At 62.4% G+C, this 18,240-nt stretch overlaps 1 protein-coding gene across 2 annotated transcripts in view; it reads left to right on the top strand.

Moving 5' to 3' along the window:
• Ajap1 (adherens junctions associated protein 1) overlaps window positions 1-18,240 on the top strand; it is a 104,177-nt gene that overhangs the window by 30,979 nt on the left and 54,958 nt on the right. Inside the window, exons 1-2 of one of the 2 annotated variants that reach the window (XM_047565708.1) lie at window positions 8,968-9,038; window positions 17,390-18,189. In XM_047565708.1, coding sequence (XP_047421664.1) covers window positions 17,394-18,189 — 796 coding nt within the window. In that variant the 5' untranslated portion in view covers window positions 8,968-9,038; window positions 17,390-17,393. Of the gene's footprint in view, window positions 1-8,967; window positions 9,039-17,389; window positions 18,190-18,240 lie in introns of those variants that run through there. The other variant, XM_047565698.1, reaches the window with a different exon arrangement.

The following is an 18,240-nucleotide window of genomic DNA, read 5'->3' as shown; positions in this document are numbered from 1 at the left end:
CTTTGCAGAGCGTTCCAGCCAGAGGGGAACTTGTCTAATGTTGCAGTCAGGATCGCGGGGAGAATCTAGGTCTGAGGACCTGGAACCGTCGCGAAACCCGCGTGGGCACCCGCCGCCGGTTAGTGGAACACGGCGGGGTTATTTTGGGAGCCGAGGATCAGCTCGCCATCACCAGGACTCTCTGTTGTCTCAGCTGACGTGTGGAGATAAGTGTCCCCGGGTGAGCGTGGAAAAGCCTAAGGCCCGACTGGTTCCTCAGTCCCGCGCGCTGAGTCAGCTGTGGTTCTGGCTCTCCGAGAGGCAGGCAGAGCTGTGGGGCAGACGGTGGGCCTGGGGCTGGGCTTAGGTTAGGGCTAGGCCTGGGGCTAGCGCTCGGGCTAGGGTTGGGGTGGGTTTAGAGCTGGTGCTATGGCATGTGCCAGGGTTAGGTTTAGGGTTAGAATAGTGTAGGATTAGGTTCAGGCCTGGTATAGGTTTTTGTCGAGTTGAGGGCTATGGCTGGATTCGTAATTAGGCTTAGGGTCATTTTTCATGGTAGGTCTTGTGTCATCTGTAGGGCGAGCTTGAATTCTAGGCCTAGGTTTAGGGCTAGGTCCTGTTCTCGAAGTTGGTAGGGCTAGAATGGGACTTTTTTTTTTTTGGTACAGGTTCTTTATTATGTTCAGTCTTGAGTGTGGACTTAGGTGTGTGTCTCAGCCTGTGGCAGTGCCGGGTGAGCGCTGGTGGCGGGCCGGGTTCTTTTTCAGCTTTGCCCTCTGCCTTGCGTTGTTCTTGGGTTAGTTTTGTCCCGGCGTGGTTCAGTTCTGTGGTGGGCTGGGGTTGCCGCTAGGCTCAGCCTTAGGTTCAGGCTAGCTTCCGTGGCGTGCTGCTGCGAGTCATACCCTTTCGTTACGGGTGCGTTTAGCGTTGGGTTTGGGGGAGTTTGGGTTTTAGGATTAGTGTCTGAGCCAGGGCGTGATCTGGCTATCTCTCACGTGCACGAAGAGTTTGATGTTCTGCATTAGTTCTTGGTCAGCGCCGGGCGAGGCACAGGTTGCCTCAGTGTTAGGTTAGGTTCGCCTCTTCTCTCCTCTGGAGCTGGTGCCTTTCCCAGTGTGGCTCCTTTAGGTCATGGACGTTTCTACCTGGGCCGGCCCGGCAGGGCCCAGGTCTGTGCTGGGTCCCTGGAGGGCCAGACGCTCCCTCCTGGGTGACCTGCAGACAGGGTGCCGCTGGCTTCCCTGTGCCCTTTGCTGATCTGTGTGTTCCGGCTCCTCCTTTGTCCTCCAGCCATGTGCTGGTGCTGGGGACACTGAGGTGACTTTGAGCCATGGCTGAGGACAAACCCCGCCTGTTGCCAAGGCAGCGTCTGGGGCTCTGCATGGCTGTTGAGGAGGAGCCCGAGGTCCCTTGCCCATCCTGGGCTCCCCAGGCAACAGTGACACTCTAGAAGGTCACTGCTTCTAGAGGGTGCAGAAGTGGACTGTGGGTATGGAGGCCGGGCAGCCCGCTGGCCGAGGCCGCTGCCCTCACTCCGGGGGCGCTCTGGGCCTGCCCAGGGTCTTGCCAGGCACTAGCGTCTTCTCTCTGAATACGAACCCCCCGGGGGCCAGGCCCACTAGCATGCGGTAGCTGATCAGGACGCTGGTGACCAGAAAGGAGCAGAGAGAGAGAGAAGGGGGGGAGAGGGACGGGGACGGCAGAGATGGGGAGGGAGAGGAGATTGACGTCCTTGGGGAGCTGCCGCCTGTGAGAAATCTAAACATCCTGGTTGACACTCAAACATGGTCTTATTTAGTGAAAACATTTAAGGTGCAGCTTCTTACTTAAAAACAAACAAGTGATTAGCTTGGAAATGGAATTTTGAGGGAACAAGGACCCTGATTGTCTGTGCGCTTGTTTCCCTCGCGCGTGATCGTGCACATCGCTGGATCATCTTGATCCACACGGGAGGTCCCTCCTCGTCTGCCAGGTCCTCCCTTCCACAGAGGGGGCCACTCAGGCACAGCACCGTTGCTGGGCCACCTCGCCCTGCCCTGCCACGCAGAGCAGGCACCAGGTCAGCATGCGCCATGTGAAGTGGGCTCAGGCCAGAGTCACCTCCTCACCTGCCCATCCCTCTCCTGGGTGCCCAGGGCTGCCAGCTGAGCACAGCCCAGGGGCTCTATCCTCTAGAATGTCCCTGAGATCATGCACAGGGAATGGGGTGTCCAGAACAGCTCCTGACGGAGGCAAGAGGAGCCCAGCAACACCCCTGTCCCAAAAGAGGCTTCAGAAACAGTTACTGACAAGTCGGAAGGACGCGTCGGTGTGAATTCAGCTGATTAAGGTGGTTAAATTGTTTTTCCCTTGCCGAAGGCAGCGCGGTTAACCACTCAACAAGCAATTTATGCACCTAAAATACCTATTTTTCTGATTTAATGTCAAGGAGGACAGAGCCTCCAGCAGCCCACCCAGCAGCAGACCAAGGGTGGACAGGAGTCCCAGCACGCTGTTCCTGGTGCTCCTGGTGGGCAGGGATTTGCACAGGACAGATTTGCCAGCTCCCTGCCCTGACCTCTAGACTAGAAGCCGGGCAGGTGGAGTGGGGTCAGGAGGCAGGACGAGGAGGGCCCGGGTGGCTTCAGCTCCTGGCTAGAGTGCATATGTGGCTGGACGTGAGACTCAGTTTGCTCAACTCAAACGTGACCTGCAGGCCTGTCCCCACCCCTGGGTGGTCGCATCGGCATGATCATGAACGCGATGTCTTTCCCAGCTGTGAACCGGCTGGCACGGGTAAAGGACCACTGCACCTGTGAGCCCAGACGTGCCAGGGAGCGGCGAAGGCCGGGCTGCCCCTCAGTGCGCGCCTGCCCAGAGAGGTGGGCACTGGCCCAGGTCAAGCGGAGACTTTCCTTCAAACAAGGAAAAGTGCGCCTGTCCCTCCCCAGGCTGCCAGGCCTGGGCAGTGTCCAGTTCCCTCCCTGCCCCCAATCGTGACCCTGAAACTTCCTCTAGTCCCTGATGAGGGTCGGGGCTTGGCACCCTCCTGGCCATTGCCGACCTGTCTCCCTCACTCTCACGAAGGCCAGACTGTCCCTTCCCTGGAGGAGCACAGAGCCTGGGCTGGACCACCCCACTGCCAGCCACCGGGGAAGCTCAACACTGTCCCTGGGCAGCCGAGCAGGGCTGCCTGTGGGCACCCGAGGAGGACTTCTGATTCTGAGGCCAACTCGGCCGGCCACCCCTTGCCACAAGGCTGCCCACCACCTGGGCGCCACCCTGAGTCCCCCAGAGCCGAGCGGGGCTGGCAGACCCTGAGGTCTGGGTCTCCCCCATTCCAGCAGCTTCTGTGACCTCTCACTCTAAGGACAGGCCACAAAGCAGCAGCTGGCCTCCCCGCAGAACGTCCTCTCGTCCTCAGGGAACCTGTCTGCCTGTTCTCTGCTGCCTAGCAGAACACCTCGGATGGGCGGTTTATAAAGAAAATGAAGTTACTCCTCAGCTCTGGAGGCTCAAGTTCATTCCTGAGGCACAGAGGGGAGGAGTCTTCTGTGTCACGACCCGTCAAGGGAGGCTGTGACAGGGACATGTGTGCGCCAAGTCCAGGTGCTCCTGGCTCAGGGAAGGGCCGCCGTTAGCATCTTGTGGGTGGAGAGAGCTAAACGCCCTGCAGCGTCCAGTGCCCGAGAAAAACGGCCACCCTGTGTAGGCAGCTTTCTTATCACTGTGACCAAAAGACCCAACGAGAACAGTTAGCAGAGGAAAAGGTTATTTGGCATTGAGGGTTTCGGAGGTTCTGTCCACAGACGGCCAGGTCCATTCCTCAGGGACAAGGGAGGCAGAACATGGTGGAAGAGTGTGGAGGAGGAAAGCAGCTCAGGATGTGGCCACCAGGAACCAGAGAAGAACTCTCTTCACCACAAACAGAGTAGGCAGCCAAAGGCACGCCTCCTCCAGCCACTCCCCCGCCTACAGTGACCCCATTAGTCCCTATCAGAGGGTGAATTCACTGATTAGGTTATGGCTCTCAACCCAGTTGTTTCACCTCTAAACCTTCTCGCGTTGTCTCACATATGAGCTTTTGGGGGACACCTCACATCTGAGCCATATGAACAAAAACATTCTGACCCTAAATACCAAGAGTGCAGAGGCCGAGAAGCCCATGGAGGAGGGAAGATGGTGTGGGCCCTCGGGCGGGGAAGGAAAGGGTGGACTCGGGTGGTTGCAGATTCCCGGCTGTGTTGCCTGGTGATCACCATGTCCCCAGGCACAGCCATGGAGTGCCACCTGGAAGCTGGCAAGGGTCTTGAGGGCTATGTGGAGTCTCTGCTGTGAGCTAGCCATCAGGGTCATTAGCCAGGGCTGGCCAGGCGAGATCAGTACAGGGGTCACCTTGGTGAGGCCTGTCTCGGGGCTGGAGATGTGGCAATTGTGGGTGACCTTGGCCCTTCTTGTAGCGTGGGTGAGGGGGGCTGATCAGAGTAGACAGGAGCAGAATGAGGTGCGGGGATGGCAGTGAGTTTGGGAGACCCGATCTGGTGGCCACAGTAGGAAATGGCTCCTTGTCACGGAGCTGCAGTTCTGGTGTTGTCCTCATGCAGAGGGGGTTTAGTGCCTGGAAGGGGCCGTGTCAGTGGACAGCCAACCTCTCCCCTCCTCCCCCTGGGGACGTTGGCCAGGCCTTTGGTCCTGAGGAGGCCACTCTGTTCCTGTCCTGTCCAGGGCTGCTTTGGTTTGGTGGCCGGGTCCAGGTCTGATGTCTTGCAGTTCCTGATTGTGACTGTGATGTACGGGTACAGTGAGAGGCCATCCAGCACCTTGTGAGGCCATTGCCTCGCAGGAGGTGGCCCAGGTGACCGGTGAAGGTGGGCCGGACGCAGACCCAACTCTGTCCCCAGAGCTGCCTGCACGTGACCCCTTGCCACCTTTCATCCCTGTGCCTCATCCGTACGCGGGAGCAGCCAGTTCCACCTGCTGGAAGCTCTTTGGAGCTTGGGACTCACATGCAAGAGGGACACAGACGTGAGGTCAGACCCTCTTGCTCTGAGAACTTTCCAGACAGCCATGTTAAAGCCTCTCTGGCGTGTCTGAAGCGGCGTCCCGTGGCAGGGTGCAGGGTGCTCGTGGAGGCCCTGTGCAGAGCCAGCAGCCGGGAGCTCAGGCGCCTGGGGGCAGGCGGGTGCGGGGCCTCAGGGCGGGCGCCGCAGGCCCTGGTTAGCCAGAGAGCAGACAGGGGCAGAGGTCAGCTGGCGCTTTCCCTTCAAGTCTCAGCCCAGAGGCCCTGGGGTGTGAGCCACTGCGGCAATGTCCCTTGACACCCACATTCCAGGGACACAAGGCTGTGTCATGAGGAAGCCTTGCAAGTCCCCTGCCTGGCCACCTGGACCAGCTCTGCTGTGTTCCCCGGGGAAGAAACCCCAAGCCGTGGCGTCTAGGTCCCATGCCAGTGGGCGCCAGCCTGGCAGGTCTGAGACACTGTGTTCGCGCTGCGCTGTGACCCTCCAGCACGCCCTCTGGAGGTTGTGGCTGGCGTGGAGGGCCTTCGCAGTGGGCCAGGGAGGGCACGTGGGCAGCAGTGGAGGAGGGCGCTGTGTGCGTGTGCATGGTGGCGTCTCTGCGTGTGCGCGTGTGGCTGCTGGCTTGTATGTGTGTGCACCTGTGCTCCGCGCACAGCGTGTGGGGCGGACGCGGGAGCTGAAGAGGCAGTGAGGTCAGATGACCCCCGGGTCCCTGAGCAGGGTGCCAGTCACAGGAGCGAAGTCAGCTTCCGGGAAGGCTCTTCTGAGGGAGCTGCGTCATCACGGGGTGCTCTTTGGAGTGGGGAGCTCCCGGCCAGCGTGTGTGCTCAAGCAGTCTGGGAGGCCATGGCTGGTGGTGACAGTGGGCATGCTCGGGTGGCTCCTCTCAGTCCTCCTGCCTGGGATGCCAGGGAGTCCAGCCCTCACCTTTTGCCAGCCTCACCTGCGAGGTGCCAGGCCCTGGGGTAGCGCCCATGATCTGGTGACCTCAGGCAGCTGTGTTGCATCGCGGGAACGAAGCAGAGGGAAAGAAACCTCACCTATCTCGAGGGCGAGGGCCGTAGAGGAGGGCCTGAGCAGCCTGTGAGCAACGGCAGAGCCGGGGCCTTTGCTGATGAGCTTGGCCTGGACCTGCCCTGCCCAGGGCCACATCCTCAGGACAGCATTGCAGTGGCCAGAGGAGAAGCCAGAGCCCAGGACCCGCTGAACCTGCGTCTGTGCTCTTTGCCGTGGGGCCGGCAGTGCCCCGTGTGGGTGTTGGCAGCTGGAGGAGCAGACCCGGGAGGGCCATGGCCCCGTCAGCCGGGGGGCAGCAGACCTTCACTTCTTCCCCCTCCGTCCCCTGGTGGGGAGAGGAGACGTAGCTGAGGATGAGACCGCGCACCATCTACAGTGAGCTGTTTGCAATGATGGGCCCAGAGTGGCCGTCCCAGCCTGGTCCCCCACCCTGCTCCTTGGGGCACAGGTGGCGCACAGATCCTCAGGCTGAGGACGCGCTGCTCGGCACCTCCGTGGGGCTGTGCTGGTTCTGCAGGGCTCAAGCTCTCATGGTGCTTCCTGCCAAGGCCCCTGGCCGTCCTCAGGTGTGAAGGACCAGCTGGTGCCCTGTACGCCCCACCGGGGGCTGCACCGTGTTGGGCTCACCTTGCCCTCTGGCCACCTGCGACGCGGCAGGCCTCCTGGGTCACCTGCCCTCTGTGCTCCCAGCCTCCCAGGGGGCTCCCTCCTCTGCGTGGTGCTCAGCCTCACAGCCCAGGAGTCCCCAGTCTCTCTGACGTCCCTCCATGGTTAAGGCTCCATTCCCACCTGCTCCTGGGCCAGCTTGAGCTCCCAAAGCACAGCCCTTGTCCCCTTCGCAGGCCGCCTTCTCAGCCGTGGCCACCAAGCCCTCTGGGTGGCCACTCCAGAGATGGAACCCTCTGTCCCACATGGTCCCCTGGACGTTTGTGGAGGTCACAGGAGCGGCTTGGGTGGGACTGCCTGGAGAGCAGGGGAGAGAACTGCTGGGCACGGGTGTAGCTCCTCCCCTCCAGCGCGGGCACACGGCTGCTCTGGGAACTGTAGCCTCTGTGGCCAGAGTCCAGGGCCTGGGCTGCATTCCTAGCTGGGCCCTCTGTGAGAGCCTGCCCGCATCTGGGCATGGCCACACCCACAGGTGTCAGGAGAGGCCAAGGGACACACCCAGGCAAGTGGTCAGGACACTCTGTGGCCAGGGCTGTGGCCCAAACCAACCTGGCCCGGGGCTTGGAGGATCTCCTCCTGGGACCCAGGCCAGCACCCAGCACCTGCCTCGGTCAGTACTGTTCTTTTCCTGCTCGCAAACCACAAAGCCCACGGAGCAGCCGTGAGTTCTGAGGGGCAGCTCTCGCAGCCTCTCTGGCTGGCTCAACGAGGGCCTGGCAAGTGAAGGAGTTTTGTAAATACCAACACAACAATGGCAACACACCCAAAATAGACATTTCCCGAGAGGATGCAGGGCCTGCAGCGGGTGCTTTGGAAGTCGGCGAAACCCTGGCATTTACTCTTCAGGGACCAGACTCCCAGTGCTGAGCTATCAGCCTGTCCCCAGGGCCAGCCTCTGGGAAGCGTGGAAGGTCATCCACGAGGAGGGCACCTTTCCTGCCTAAGCGGCCGCCGGGCCTCCCTGGGATGCAGAGCCCGGGCCGTCCTGTGCCCCTGGACGACGCCTCGTGGCTGGCCGTGGGCTCCCCGGGCACCGCCCTCTTGCAGTGGTATTTTTAAGAGACGTCCTTGCAGAGGCACAGCTACTATTTCCGTGTGTTTATTTTTTTTCTGCAGGAGAAGAGTAGCAGCCGTTCTCCTCGAGGTGCTGAGAGAAGGGCGCCAGCCGCGGGGCTCCTTGCCTGGCTCGCGGCTGCGGCTCCGCCGTGCGTGCTGCTCGGCACCCTCTTCTCTCCACCCTCGGGCCTTGGGGCTTGGTTTCTCCCAGTTAAATCTGCATCCGAGCGGCGGCTCTCGTGTTTTCGCATGATGGCTTAGACCCTTCCGCCGAGTCTTCCTGGCCAGACAGCCCTGGCCCGGGGCCCCGAGCTTGGGAGGGGCCAGGTCACGCGGTGCCCAGGACTGTTGTGGGTGGTGCCCGCATCTGCCAGCTGGCGTCATCACCGGGCCTGCCCATGACCCTCTGTCCTGCGGGCCCTGCCCTGGGGCTCTTGTTGAGACTGGACACAGAGTAGCCAAACTGGATGCTCTTGGGTTCTTGCCCCAGTGGGCCCTGGGAGCCTCAGAGGCTGCACTGGGCCTCGCCCCCCGAGGCTGCTTCCTGGGACAAGAATTCTGCATCTGGTGGGTCCTTCCCACCCCAGGATCCTCAGGTGAAGCCCGGAACCAGAGCCTCTGTGGGGCTGTGCAGAACCCACGTCACCTCAGCAGGCCTCTGAGCTTCTGCTTCAAGCTGACTTCCGACAGCAAGGTTACCTAATGCAGGGACGGTCCAGCCCTGACCCGAGTCTGGCTGCTTAGGGGAAGATGGAGAAGGGACAGCCTGGCCCTGGGATGGGACACCTCGTGCAGGGGCCCAGTCCTGGACCATTGTCCTCACTGCGGGGAGCCCAGGAGGTGTGGTCCAGGGGGCCTGCAGGGAGGCCCAGGGTGAGCTGGGCAGGAGAGGATGTGGGAGCTCGGCGGGCCGAGGGGCCCCCGCGGGGCCGCTGGTGTCCTGCCCTCTGACCCGCCGTGGAATTCCGCAGGGCCCAGGGTGCTCAGCGAGACACGGAAGCCAGACTCCAGCTCGGGCCCAGAACATTGCCACCCACAGCCTGTCACCACTTCACTCCTCCGGAATGCTTGCGGGCACGTTGCCCAGGCAACCAGAACGCCAGCACGTCGCCACCCCGTCTCCTTCAGGCACCTGCGCAGGCTGTGGAGTGCATCCCAGCCCCAGCGGGCTGCAGACTCTGCGCCAGCGCTCCTGGCCCGGGGAGGGGCCGTCCGCGTGTGCGGCGGCTCGGAAGGCAGTGGAGGAACCTCGGGGCCCAGTGAGCACTCACAAAGAGCCGGCTGCGCTGTCCCGACACCTGCAAGTACACTGCCTTTCAGGTGGGGAAAGAGAGGCACAGAGTGCTTGCCGGGATCACCCAAGCCACACAGTGGGTGGTCTTCAGCCAAGGTGCTAAGACCCCGAGCCACGTGGCTTTTAGAGCTGGGTCGTCTGTGGGCCTCCTTCCTCTTGGGGATGAGATGGCTACCTGGCCTGGTCAGGCGTGGGAGGGACAGGAGGCCTTCTGCAATGGGATTCCCCGGCCGGGGCCCTCTGGACATTGGGACGGGGGAGGTCCTGAGTGGAGCTTTCTGCACTGCAGGAAGTTCCCAGCATTCCTGGCTTCTGTCCCTGGATGCCCATAGACCCCTGAATGGTGGCAAATGTGTCTCCAGAGGTTGCCAAAGGTGCCAGGAAGGGTCAGCGTGGCTCCTGGGTGAGAACCAGTGGTGTGTGCACCATCCATCTATGTGACCCTCGGACCCCCCGTGGGACCTGCAGGAGGCTGTGTCCCGGGCCTGGGGTGGCTCCCGAGGTGCAGTGCACGCCCTGGGCGCTTTCCTGGTGCCACACCAGCGTGCACACTGCCCGGGAGTGGCGTCTGCGCACCCACAGGTCATCCTTTTTGCTTTTGTTTCTCTCGCAGGTCCCTGGCCCACAGGCATAGGGGCCCTGGGATCGAGCTCCTGAGGCCTTAGGGTTCCTGAGTCCTAGGCTCCGGGTCCAGATCTGAGATCACGCTGTGGGCCGACCAGGCCACTTTGTCTGGGTCTGGGGGTCTGGATGGCGCTGTTTCCGGACATGGTCTACAGAATATGGAGGCCTCGGCCGCAGAGTTCTGTGATCGGCACCTCTGCCTGGCCCAGGGCCCTCGCCTGAGCTTGGCTGTGGAGCCCGGGGCGGAGGCTCACAAGCCCTGGGAGCCCCAGCACCGGGTGAGGAGCGCATCTTGGAGGGGCTCGATGGGCCGCTGTCACTGTCCCATTCAGTGGGGACATCCTGTGACTGCCAGGGCAGGGTCAAGCCAAGGCAGCTCGACCTCCCCACAGGTGTGACTCAGCGGCCTGGACTCAGAAGTTGGCCCGCGCTGCCCCCAGTGCTGTTGCCCCACCCTGGCCCCGTGCCCTCCCTGTGCTCCGAGCCGCCTCCGGAGCAGGGGAAGCTCCCGGGGCCTTGACCTTGGAGCAGGAGCGGGCCCAGCCATCACGGGGTGGGTGCTGGGTGACCCCAGGACTCTGGTGGAGGGAGGAGGAGGAGGTAGCTGGAGACCCGGGAGGGGCCTCCGAGCCCTTGCCACTTTGGAGGTTCCCACCCAGGGCCACCACGCCAGCCCAGCACTGCTGCCGCCCTGGGGTCACGTGGCAGGTGTCTGGCGCGTGGGCGGCTGCGGATGGAAACCTCCGAGCACCACGCTCCTGCCTGAAGGGAGGGGTGTTTTCATCCTGTTCAACCGGGAGCAGCGCGAGGTGGGGCTCCCAGGGGACATTGGATGACACCAGGACGGGACGCATCAGGACAAATCGGGGCACTGGGAAGATCCAGGGCACAGGTGCTCCCGCCTCGCGCCAGCTGGAGGGCGGCGTCCCCGGCAGGGGAGGGAGGTCCCGCCTGGGCTCCCGGGGCCACCTACACTTCCTGGATGGGGGCCTGGGGGTCCCAGTGAGCGCGCTCTGGCCCGGGGCAGCCACAGCCTCTTGTGTGAAGGGAGAGAAACGGGCGCTGGGAGGTGGAATCCCCGCTCTCCTGCCTGGACGTTCTGGGGAACCGGGCAGCGTGGGCTCCGAGGAGGAATTAGGGGTGGTGGGTCCGTCTGTCACAGAGCCCTCGCTTCCCTCCAGGTTGGATCTTCGTCCTCCTGGAACACACATCTCTCAAGACGGCAGGGTGGTGGGCAGAGGCCTGCACCAGCCGGCTCCCCAGCAGGGCGAGAGCCCCGGGTGGCAGAGCTTCAAAGGAAAGGGTGGGCTTGGCTCATGGCTTAGGAAGTGTCAGTCGAGGGTGGACGGCCCTGTGGTGGCAAGAGCCTACGGTGGAGCAAAACCGCTCAGCTTATGGCCAGGAAGGAGAAGAGAGGAGGAAACAGGGATCCCATGGGTCCCCTTCCAGGGCCCGTCCCCCGTGAGCCAAAGTCCTCCCGCGAGGCCCCACGTCCTGAAGGTCCCACCGGCTCCATGGAACCAAGCTGGGACCCAGCTTCTAACATGTGGGCCTTTGGGGAGGTTAAGATCCCAACCAGCTGGGCACAGTGGCTGCACCTCTCATCCCAGCAGCTCAGGAGGCTGAGTCAGGAGGATTGGGAATTCAAAGCCAGCCTCAGCAAAAGCAGAGCATAAGCAACTCAGGGAGACCGGGGCTCTAAATAAAATGCAAAACAGGGCTGGGGATGTGGCTCAGTGGTCAAGTGCCCTGAGTTCAATCCCTGATACCCCACCCCCCAAAAATAATATCCCAACTGTAGGAAGGCCCACCTCCCTTGAAGTTTTACTCTCCCAAAGCTGAGGAAGGGCATAATTGCCACTGTCCCAGGGACCTCAGAAGGTACTTCCTCCACCAGCTCCACTGGACCCCAGACCCAGAGCCCTGCATCTTCGCTAGGAGCAGAGTCCACAGCTGCTCCAGGAGAAGGTGGATCTGAGCAGGACCTCCACCCTCCCAGGCCTCTCCGGCTCCCTGGCCAAGTCAGGGTGAGGAGGTGTGCACTGGGGGCTCGGGCTTCTCCTTGCTCCCTCCCCAGGGACTTCCCAAGGCATGGGGCACTGGGGACACCAGGGAGACCTTGAGGAAGGGGAGAGCCATGCCCCTGTGCCCACCTGCTATTGGGACAGTTCCCTTTATAGCCTTACCCGTCCTTCCCTCCCGCCTGCTCTGGCTGTCCAGAGGGGAGTCTTGAGGAGTCAGAAAGGTCCCGTGTGCACTGAGCTAGGGGCCTGCTGCCAACGACGAGGCCTGTGTGCCTTCCAGGGTCCCTCAGATGTGACCTCCATGTGATGGTCAAGGCGGCCTCAGCAGGAAGGGGCCTTTAGGGGGCAGGGGCCCTGCATGTGAAGGGAGGGGAGGGCACCTCCCCTGTGGCCGTCCGCCAAGCCCATTGCCCCAGTCTGATGGGAAAGTGCCAGGTGAGCCCCGGGGAGGGCCAGGCATGGAGCAGCTCCCCAGTACCCCACAGACTCCAAGATCTCAGCTCCAGAGAGTCTGAGAGACTGTCGTGGCCCAGAGGAGCCCGAGGAGCCCCAGGGTGGACAGTGCTGTGTCCTGGATGGGATCCTGGACCAGCAAAGGATGCTGGGTGAGACTAGCAAGATCTGGGTAGCCTGCGCCCTTGAGCGAGTGTCGGCTGTCCTCGTGTTGGCTCCTGAGCTGTGACGTGTGCAGGGCCCCACGTGCCTCAGCGTGGGGCTGGGAGCCGAGTTCCATAACTTTCCACACTCTTTCCCCATTTTTGTGTAAATCTAAAATCATTCTAAGATGAAAAGTTTATTCAGCAAGCTAGCAGAAGTGGGGGCACCCGGTCTGGATGCCCTGGGCGCAGGGTCATGGGGCCTGGGTTGTAGAACCAGCAGGGTCTCCCAGGCGAGGGGCCCTCTTTGCCAGGTACGGGGACACCATGAAGGAAGATGGACTTGCCAAAAGTTAGCTGTGCACCTGTGTCCTTGAGCAAACCCCTCTGTTTCCCTGGCCTCTCTGGGGTCATTTCTAGCTCTGCCCTGAGGACCGTCAATCACAGACACTCGGGTCTTCTTAGAAGGAAGGGGACCACAGACACCTGCTGTGGCCGTCCCCTGAGCAGGACCAGAACACTGGCGGTGGCAGAGCGGAAGCAGAAAGCCCAGGCTTGGGTAACTCCCCAGCAAACAGCTCTGACCTCCCAGAGGTTCAGAGCCAGGGAGTGAAAAGACAGAGGGAGCCAGGAATCCACGGAGCACCGGGTGGACTGGCTGCACGGCTCTGAGGTCTTGTCCCACTTTGAAGACTCTGAAGTGGCCCCTGGCTGCAGAATTCCAGGGCTCTGCCCAGCCTGGCGCCTCCCTGCCCCAGGACCCCAGCAGGCGAGGGACGGTAGCTTCTGGAAGGCCCAAGCTCGCTGCGTGCTTCGGGTCTGCAGTAAGGTGCGAATTTAGGGACAGAGATGGCTTTGTCTCCCTTAATTGATGGTGATTTTCTCCTGTGAAGAAAACACAGAGGCAGCGGATTGACTCAGTTCACTGATCTTATTGCCCTATTCTTGGGGAAGGAGAGTTCAATAAAAAAAGGAGGCAAAGCCAGACGCTGTGAACTAGAAAACCAGGGACACCGAGTGGGGCTTCCCACCCAGAGATGGCTGGGCACGGTGCTCCTGGACGGCCTTCTTCCTTGGAAAGTGTCCTTTGGGCGAGCCGGCGCTGGCCTGGCCCGGCTGCTGGGCGTGGTGTGGGTGCTGCGCGTGAGCTTGCTCCTCCTGGAGGTCACAGGGAGCGCTGCCCGAAAGCTGAGCTGCATGCTGGTGGCCGTGCACTGGCCTCCCTCCCGCCTGCTGGCCAGGCCCCCACCTTGGCCCCTTGCAGACACCCCTCCTCTGGCTGTCCCCTTCCTTGGCATTGGCTCACAGTGGGCCCTTTGAAGGCGGACGGGTCGGTGGTCTGAGGACGCTCTTGGGAATCACACCAGAGCAAGCCGCGCCTCCGCCCTCCGCCCTCACCGCCAGCCTGCCTCCTCCTGCGGGTTCGCCTGCTGCGGACCTTCTGTGCGGTGCAGCCAGAGGCGGGCGGGCGTGCGGCCGGCTGCGTTCATGTAGAGTAGCCCGGACACGCCTTCCTGTACTGTTTATGGGTGACCAATGTCCTGTTGCGGGGACATGCGCATTTTGCCTAGCTGTCCATCTGTGGATGGGCACTCAGGCAGTTTCCTCTCGGGTCGCTGTGACGGGCTGCCGTGGACATGGCGGCCTCTGGGAGTGCTGACTGTTCCCAAGGAATTGCCAAGCCCTTCCCACAGCCCGAGTGCACTGCCCCCACCTGTGGCCGAGGCGGCCCCTGTGTTCCCGCCAGCACTGGCCACAGTCTGACTTTGGCTGGTAGCACTCTGTGTGGGTGTGAAGCAGTGATATGTTCTTAAGGGGTCTGTGGATGGTCCAGAGTTTGGGGAAGCTGCTGCCACCTCTGCCTGGCCTCCAGGGTGACTGTGACCCCTGATGGCTAGTGTGGAGGCTAGCCGTGCTTCAGGGCCTCCCTCCTCGGGTCTGGGGGTCCCTTGCCCTCTTGGTGCGTGGCCGACAGCACCACGGTCCCTTCCTGGGTGACCCCTCCGAGACAGCTTCCTCATGACGTGAGAGCAGCGGGGTCCTCCAGGCCTGGGCAGGGTCAGGGAGCATCCGGGCTAATGCCTGGGAGGCCAGAAGGGGGGCCACGGGAAAGTGGTGTGGCTGCTCAGGGTCCTTGGAGATGCGGCTCTTGCCAGGAAGTCCCTGCGTGGTCTCCAGACCGAGAAGTTCTGATGACACACAGGGGCGGGCTGGGCCTGGGGCCTGCGGCTGCTGCAAAGGGCCCGGGTGCAGGCCATGCCGTCTGTCTGGGCCTTCCCCCAGGAGCAGGTCCCCCCAGAGCATCCTGGCTGTGGGGGGAGCCTCCTCCTGACTCGCCCACCAGACCTCTATTTTCCCACTGAACAAATGTGTCACTTTAAAAGGAAGAAGCTGGACTTGAGGAGGAGAAGCAAATCCACCTCCCCTGCCATGTTGCAATGGCTGGGTTTTCTGCATAACAGCTGGGTGTCTTGGAAATGAGGGGGTTTCCATGGTAACCAATTACAGCCCATGATTGGTGAAAAATCACAGAAATATCCTGTGTGTGAAGTTATGCCGGGAGGCAGGCCCAGGCTCAGGTGCTGTGGTCTTAGTTTCCTGGGGCAGTGTTTCTCCAGCTGGATGGTGGCAGGTGTGTCCTACCTTGCTCACATTCAGCTTGCTTGGTGGGACCTGGGGGCCTGGAGGGAGGGTCTGAGGGCTTCTGGTGGGGCTTGGAGGTGCCTGGTGGGGCTTGTGGGGCCTGGTGGGGCCTGGTGGTGCCTACTGAGGCCTGGTGGGGCCTGGTGGTGCCTACTGAGGCCTGATGGGGCCTGGTGGTGCCTGGTGGGGCCTGCTGGGACCTGGTGGTGCCTGGTGGGGCCTGGAGGTACCTGGTGGGGCTTGTGGGGCCTGCTGGCCTGGTGGTGCCTACTGAGGCCTGGTGGGGCCTGGAGGTGCCTGGTGGGCCCTGGAGGTGCCTGGTGGGGCCTGGAGGTGCCTGGTGGGCCTGATGGGGCCTGCTGGGGCCTGGTGGGGACTTCTGAGCCCTGGTGGGGCCTGCTGGACCCTGGAGGTGCCTGCTGGGGCCTGGCAGGACCCAGCCTCTGCTCCAAGCAGCATCTCATTCCCCTGGGGCCGGATTCCCACCAGACATGGAGTACAGGGGAGAAAGGGATGTTTCCAACCCCCGGCCCTGGCCGGGTCACCTGCAGCCTCCCAGGAACTGCCCTTAGCACAGGCAGGGCCTTCACACTGACCTCGTTTCCCCGTGCCCGGACGATGGCCTGGTCCCTGCACAGAGCTTGGCTGCTTGTGCAGAGAAAACGCACCAGGGCAGTAGCCCGGGGCGGAGGCTTAGCATAATGAGCACTTCCTGATTTCTGCAGCGAAGCACTTTCATTCTGATTAAAAAACCAGGACCTTATTATTTGGGGATTAGCCCTTTTTGATAATTAGTGCTCATTAACATGAGTTTCTTTCTCTCAACATCCCGCCGACCCCTGGGGACCAGCTCATTCCCAAGTATCAGGGAGCCTCAGCCAGGCAGGGGCGTGTGCACAGCGGGTCCCAGCTGCGGTTGTACACCCCACGCACTGACATGCTCCCGGACACGCCAGGCACGTTGCACCCTCGCACTGACATGCAGGCACAGGCAATCCGACACGGGACACGCGGGCACACAGGGCGGGCACAGCAGTGCCCTCCCCCCACCCCCACGCAGGCACACTGCTGGTGGCTCACAGCTCACACCTGCAGACACACTCACGTGCATCTTCACAGCCGCACGTACTGTCACACGCACGGCACGGGTCTCTCCCTCATGACACGTACAGGCAGGAGGCACTCAGTCACACCCAGCACATGCCAACACACACATGTACACACCCCTGCACACACGCACACTCTCAACAGGGACCCAGGTGCACATGCATGACCAGGTCCCTTTTAGAGTCATGAGACACCTGATAAGGTACGGTGGCCCAGCGTTCCTGGAGGTCGGGTGGGTGCTGTGCTCGGGCTGACAGCTCAGCCGCCTGCCCACCCCCACCGAGCAGCGAGGAGGTGTCAGGGTTCACTTTAACTTTCAGACCTGAGGTTGGTGACAAGAGCTGACGTTGAATGGCACCTGTGACCAGTCCTCAGTTATTGGTGCTGGTGGAAGAGGGGACTGGGCCTGCGTCTCCAGCCCGCCACAGACTCTGTGCTGTGCTCTGGATGTTCACGTGACACTCCAGTGTCCACCTGCCTGAGGTGACTCCAGGCCCGGGCTCTGGTGGGACCTGCTGCACAGGCGGTGGACAGCACGACTTCCCGGGCTCCATGTGCCCCCAGCTCAGCCTCCACCCAGGCCGTGCGGGGCTTGGCATTTCTCCAGCCCCCCGGAGCTGAGGAGGTGGAGAGAGGCTTCAGAGGCACCTGCACCGGAGATAAACGGGGTGGAAATGTCAACAGAACAGGCACTTGGGCATCAGTCACCCTCCAGCTTATCCGGAACAGATCTCATTTCCCACGTGGCCTCCGGAGAGGCCCAGCCCGAACAGCTGGTGTGCAGGGTGGGAGGCCCCGGCCTGTCCTCCCTTTCAACTCAGGCGCAGGGCAGGGGCCAGGGGCCATGCTGGGCACACGCGGCAGGTGGGTGCTCCGGGGCTGCCAGCTGTTTGTACCTCGTCCAGCATCTGCCTGACTGAGCGGCCCCCAGACCTCGGAGAGTCGACTGGCCAATGACAGTGGAGCCTCTTGTGCTTCCTGAGGAAAGCCCTGGGCCTGGAGTCCGGCTGAGAGGCTGGCCTGTCCTGCCCTCCTCAGTCTGTGCTTCTTGGTGCCTCCTTTCGTTATGGGCAAAAGGAGGGGGATGGCTGGTCTTCAGGTCAACTGGCCGGGGTTCATGGGCTCTATTGGTCTCAGTCCTCCCCCCGCCTCGTGAAACGGCTCTGTGGCTGTCCGCTGGCAGGGTGCTGACCAGCCCTCAGGCACGAGCCGGGAGCCATTCGTGGGAGCCTGTGGCGGGCACTGTCTTCTCCAGGTGCCGGAGAGGGAGGTGCGCTCCAGTGACCTGCAGAGGTCACTGTCCTTGTCCTCGTGAGGCTAGAGACCTGGCCCAGGCAGAGCGTCTGCTGCTCCCTGCTGACCCCTCTTCTCTCTCCTGCACAGCTCCATGTCCATCCGCTGGCCAGGCCGCTCCCTTGGAAGCCATGCTTGGATCCTGATAGCCATGCTGCAGCTTGCTGTGGATTTCCCGTCCTGTGAGTCCCTGGGTCCGGGCCCCGAGTTCCGGCTCCTGCCACGACCACCGCAGAGGCCCCTGCGGCTGTGGAGTCTGAGGAGTGGACAGCCGTCTCGCCTCCCTGCTCCTGTGTGGAGCCCCCGCGCGGCCCGTACGGAGCGGGCCCACGGGCAGATGCTGACACCCCGTGCCAGGAGAGCCCACAGGCCCCGGGACCAGGTGGCCGCCCTCGTGCCCAAAGGGGGCCTCGCCAAGCCCCCAGCTGCTGCCAAATCCAGCCCGTCCCTCACTTCTTCCTCCTCGTCCTCGTCCTCCCCGGCGGCTGGCGGGTCCACCGAGCAGCAGAGTCTCCTGAGGCGGGGGAAGAGGCACGTGCAGGACACTGGTCTCAACAACTTTGACTTCAGAGGCGGTAGGCCCACTACAGAGACAGAGTTCATTGCCTGGGGGCCCACGGGGGACGAGGAGGCCCCGGAGGCCAACACTTTCCCGGGCGTGTATGGCCCCACCACGGTCCCCATCTTACAAACACGGAAGACAACTGTGGCCACCACCACCATTGCTGCCACCACGGCCACCTCCATGACGCTGCAGACCAAGGGCGTCACTGCCTCCCCGGATCCCCGGAGGAGGGTCCCTCCTGGGGCTAGCACAACAGAGCCTTCCCCCAGCCCCAGCAACAGCGGCAACGACAGCAAGCCCCCCCGGATTCTGGGGGAGACCTCAGGTAGGCCGCCTCTGAGCTTCCAGCCTGTTTGGGGGCTGGGCATGGCGTGGC

This window comes from Sciurus carolinensis, chromosome 1, assembly GCF_902686445.1.
Source record: "Sciurus carolinensis chromosome 1, mSciCar1.2, whole genome shotgun sequence".
Lineage (NCBI taxonomy): Eukaryota > Metazoa > Chordata > Mammalia > Rodentia > Sciuridae > Sciurus > Sciurus carolinensis.
The sequence above is the reverse complement of the archived record's forward strand: the minus strand, read 5'-3'. Positions and strand labels throughout refer to the sequence as shown.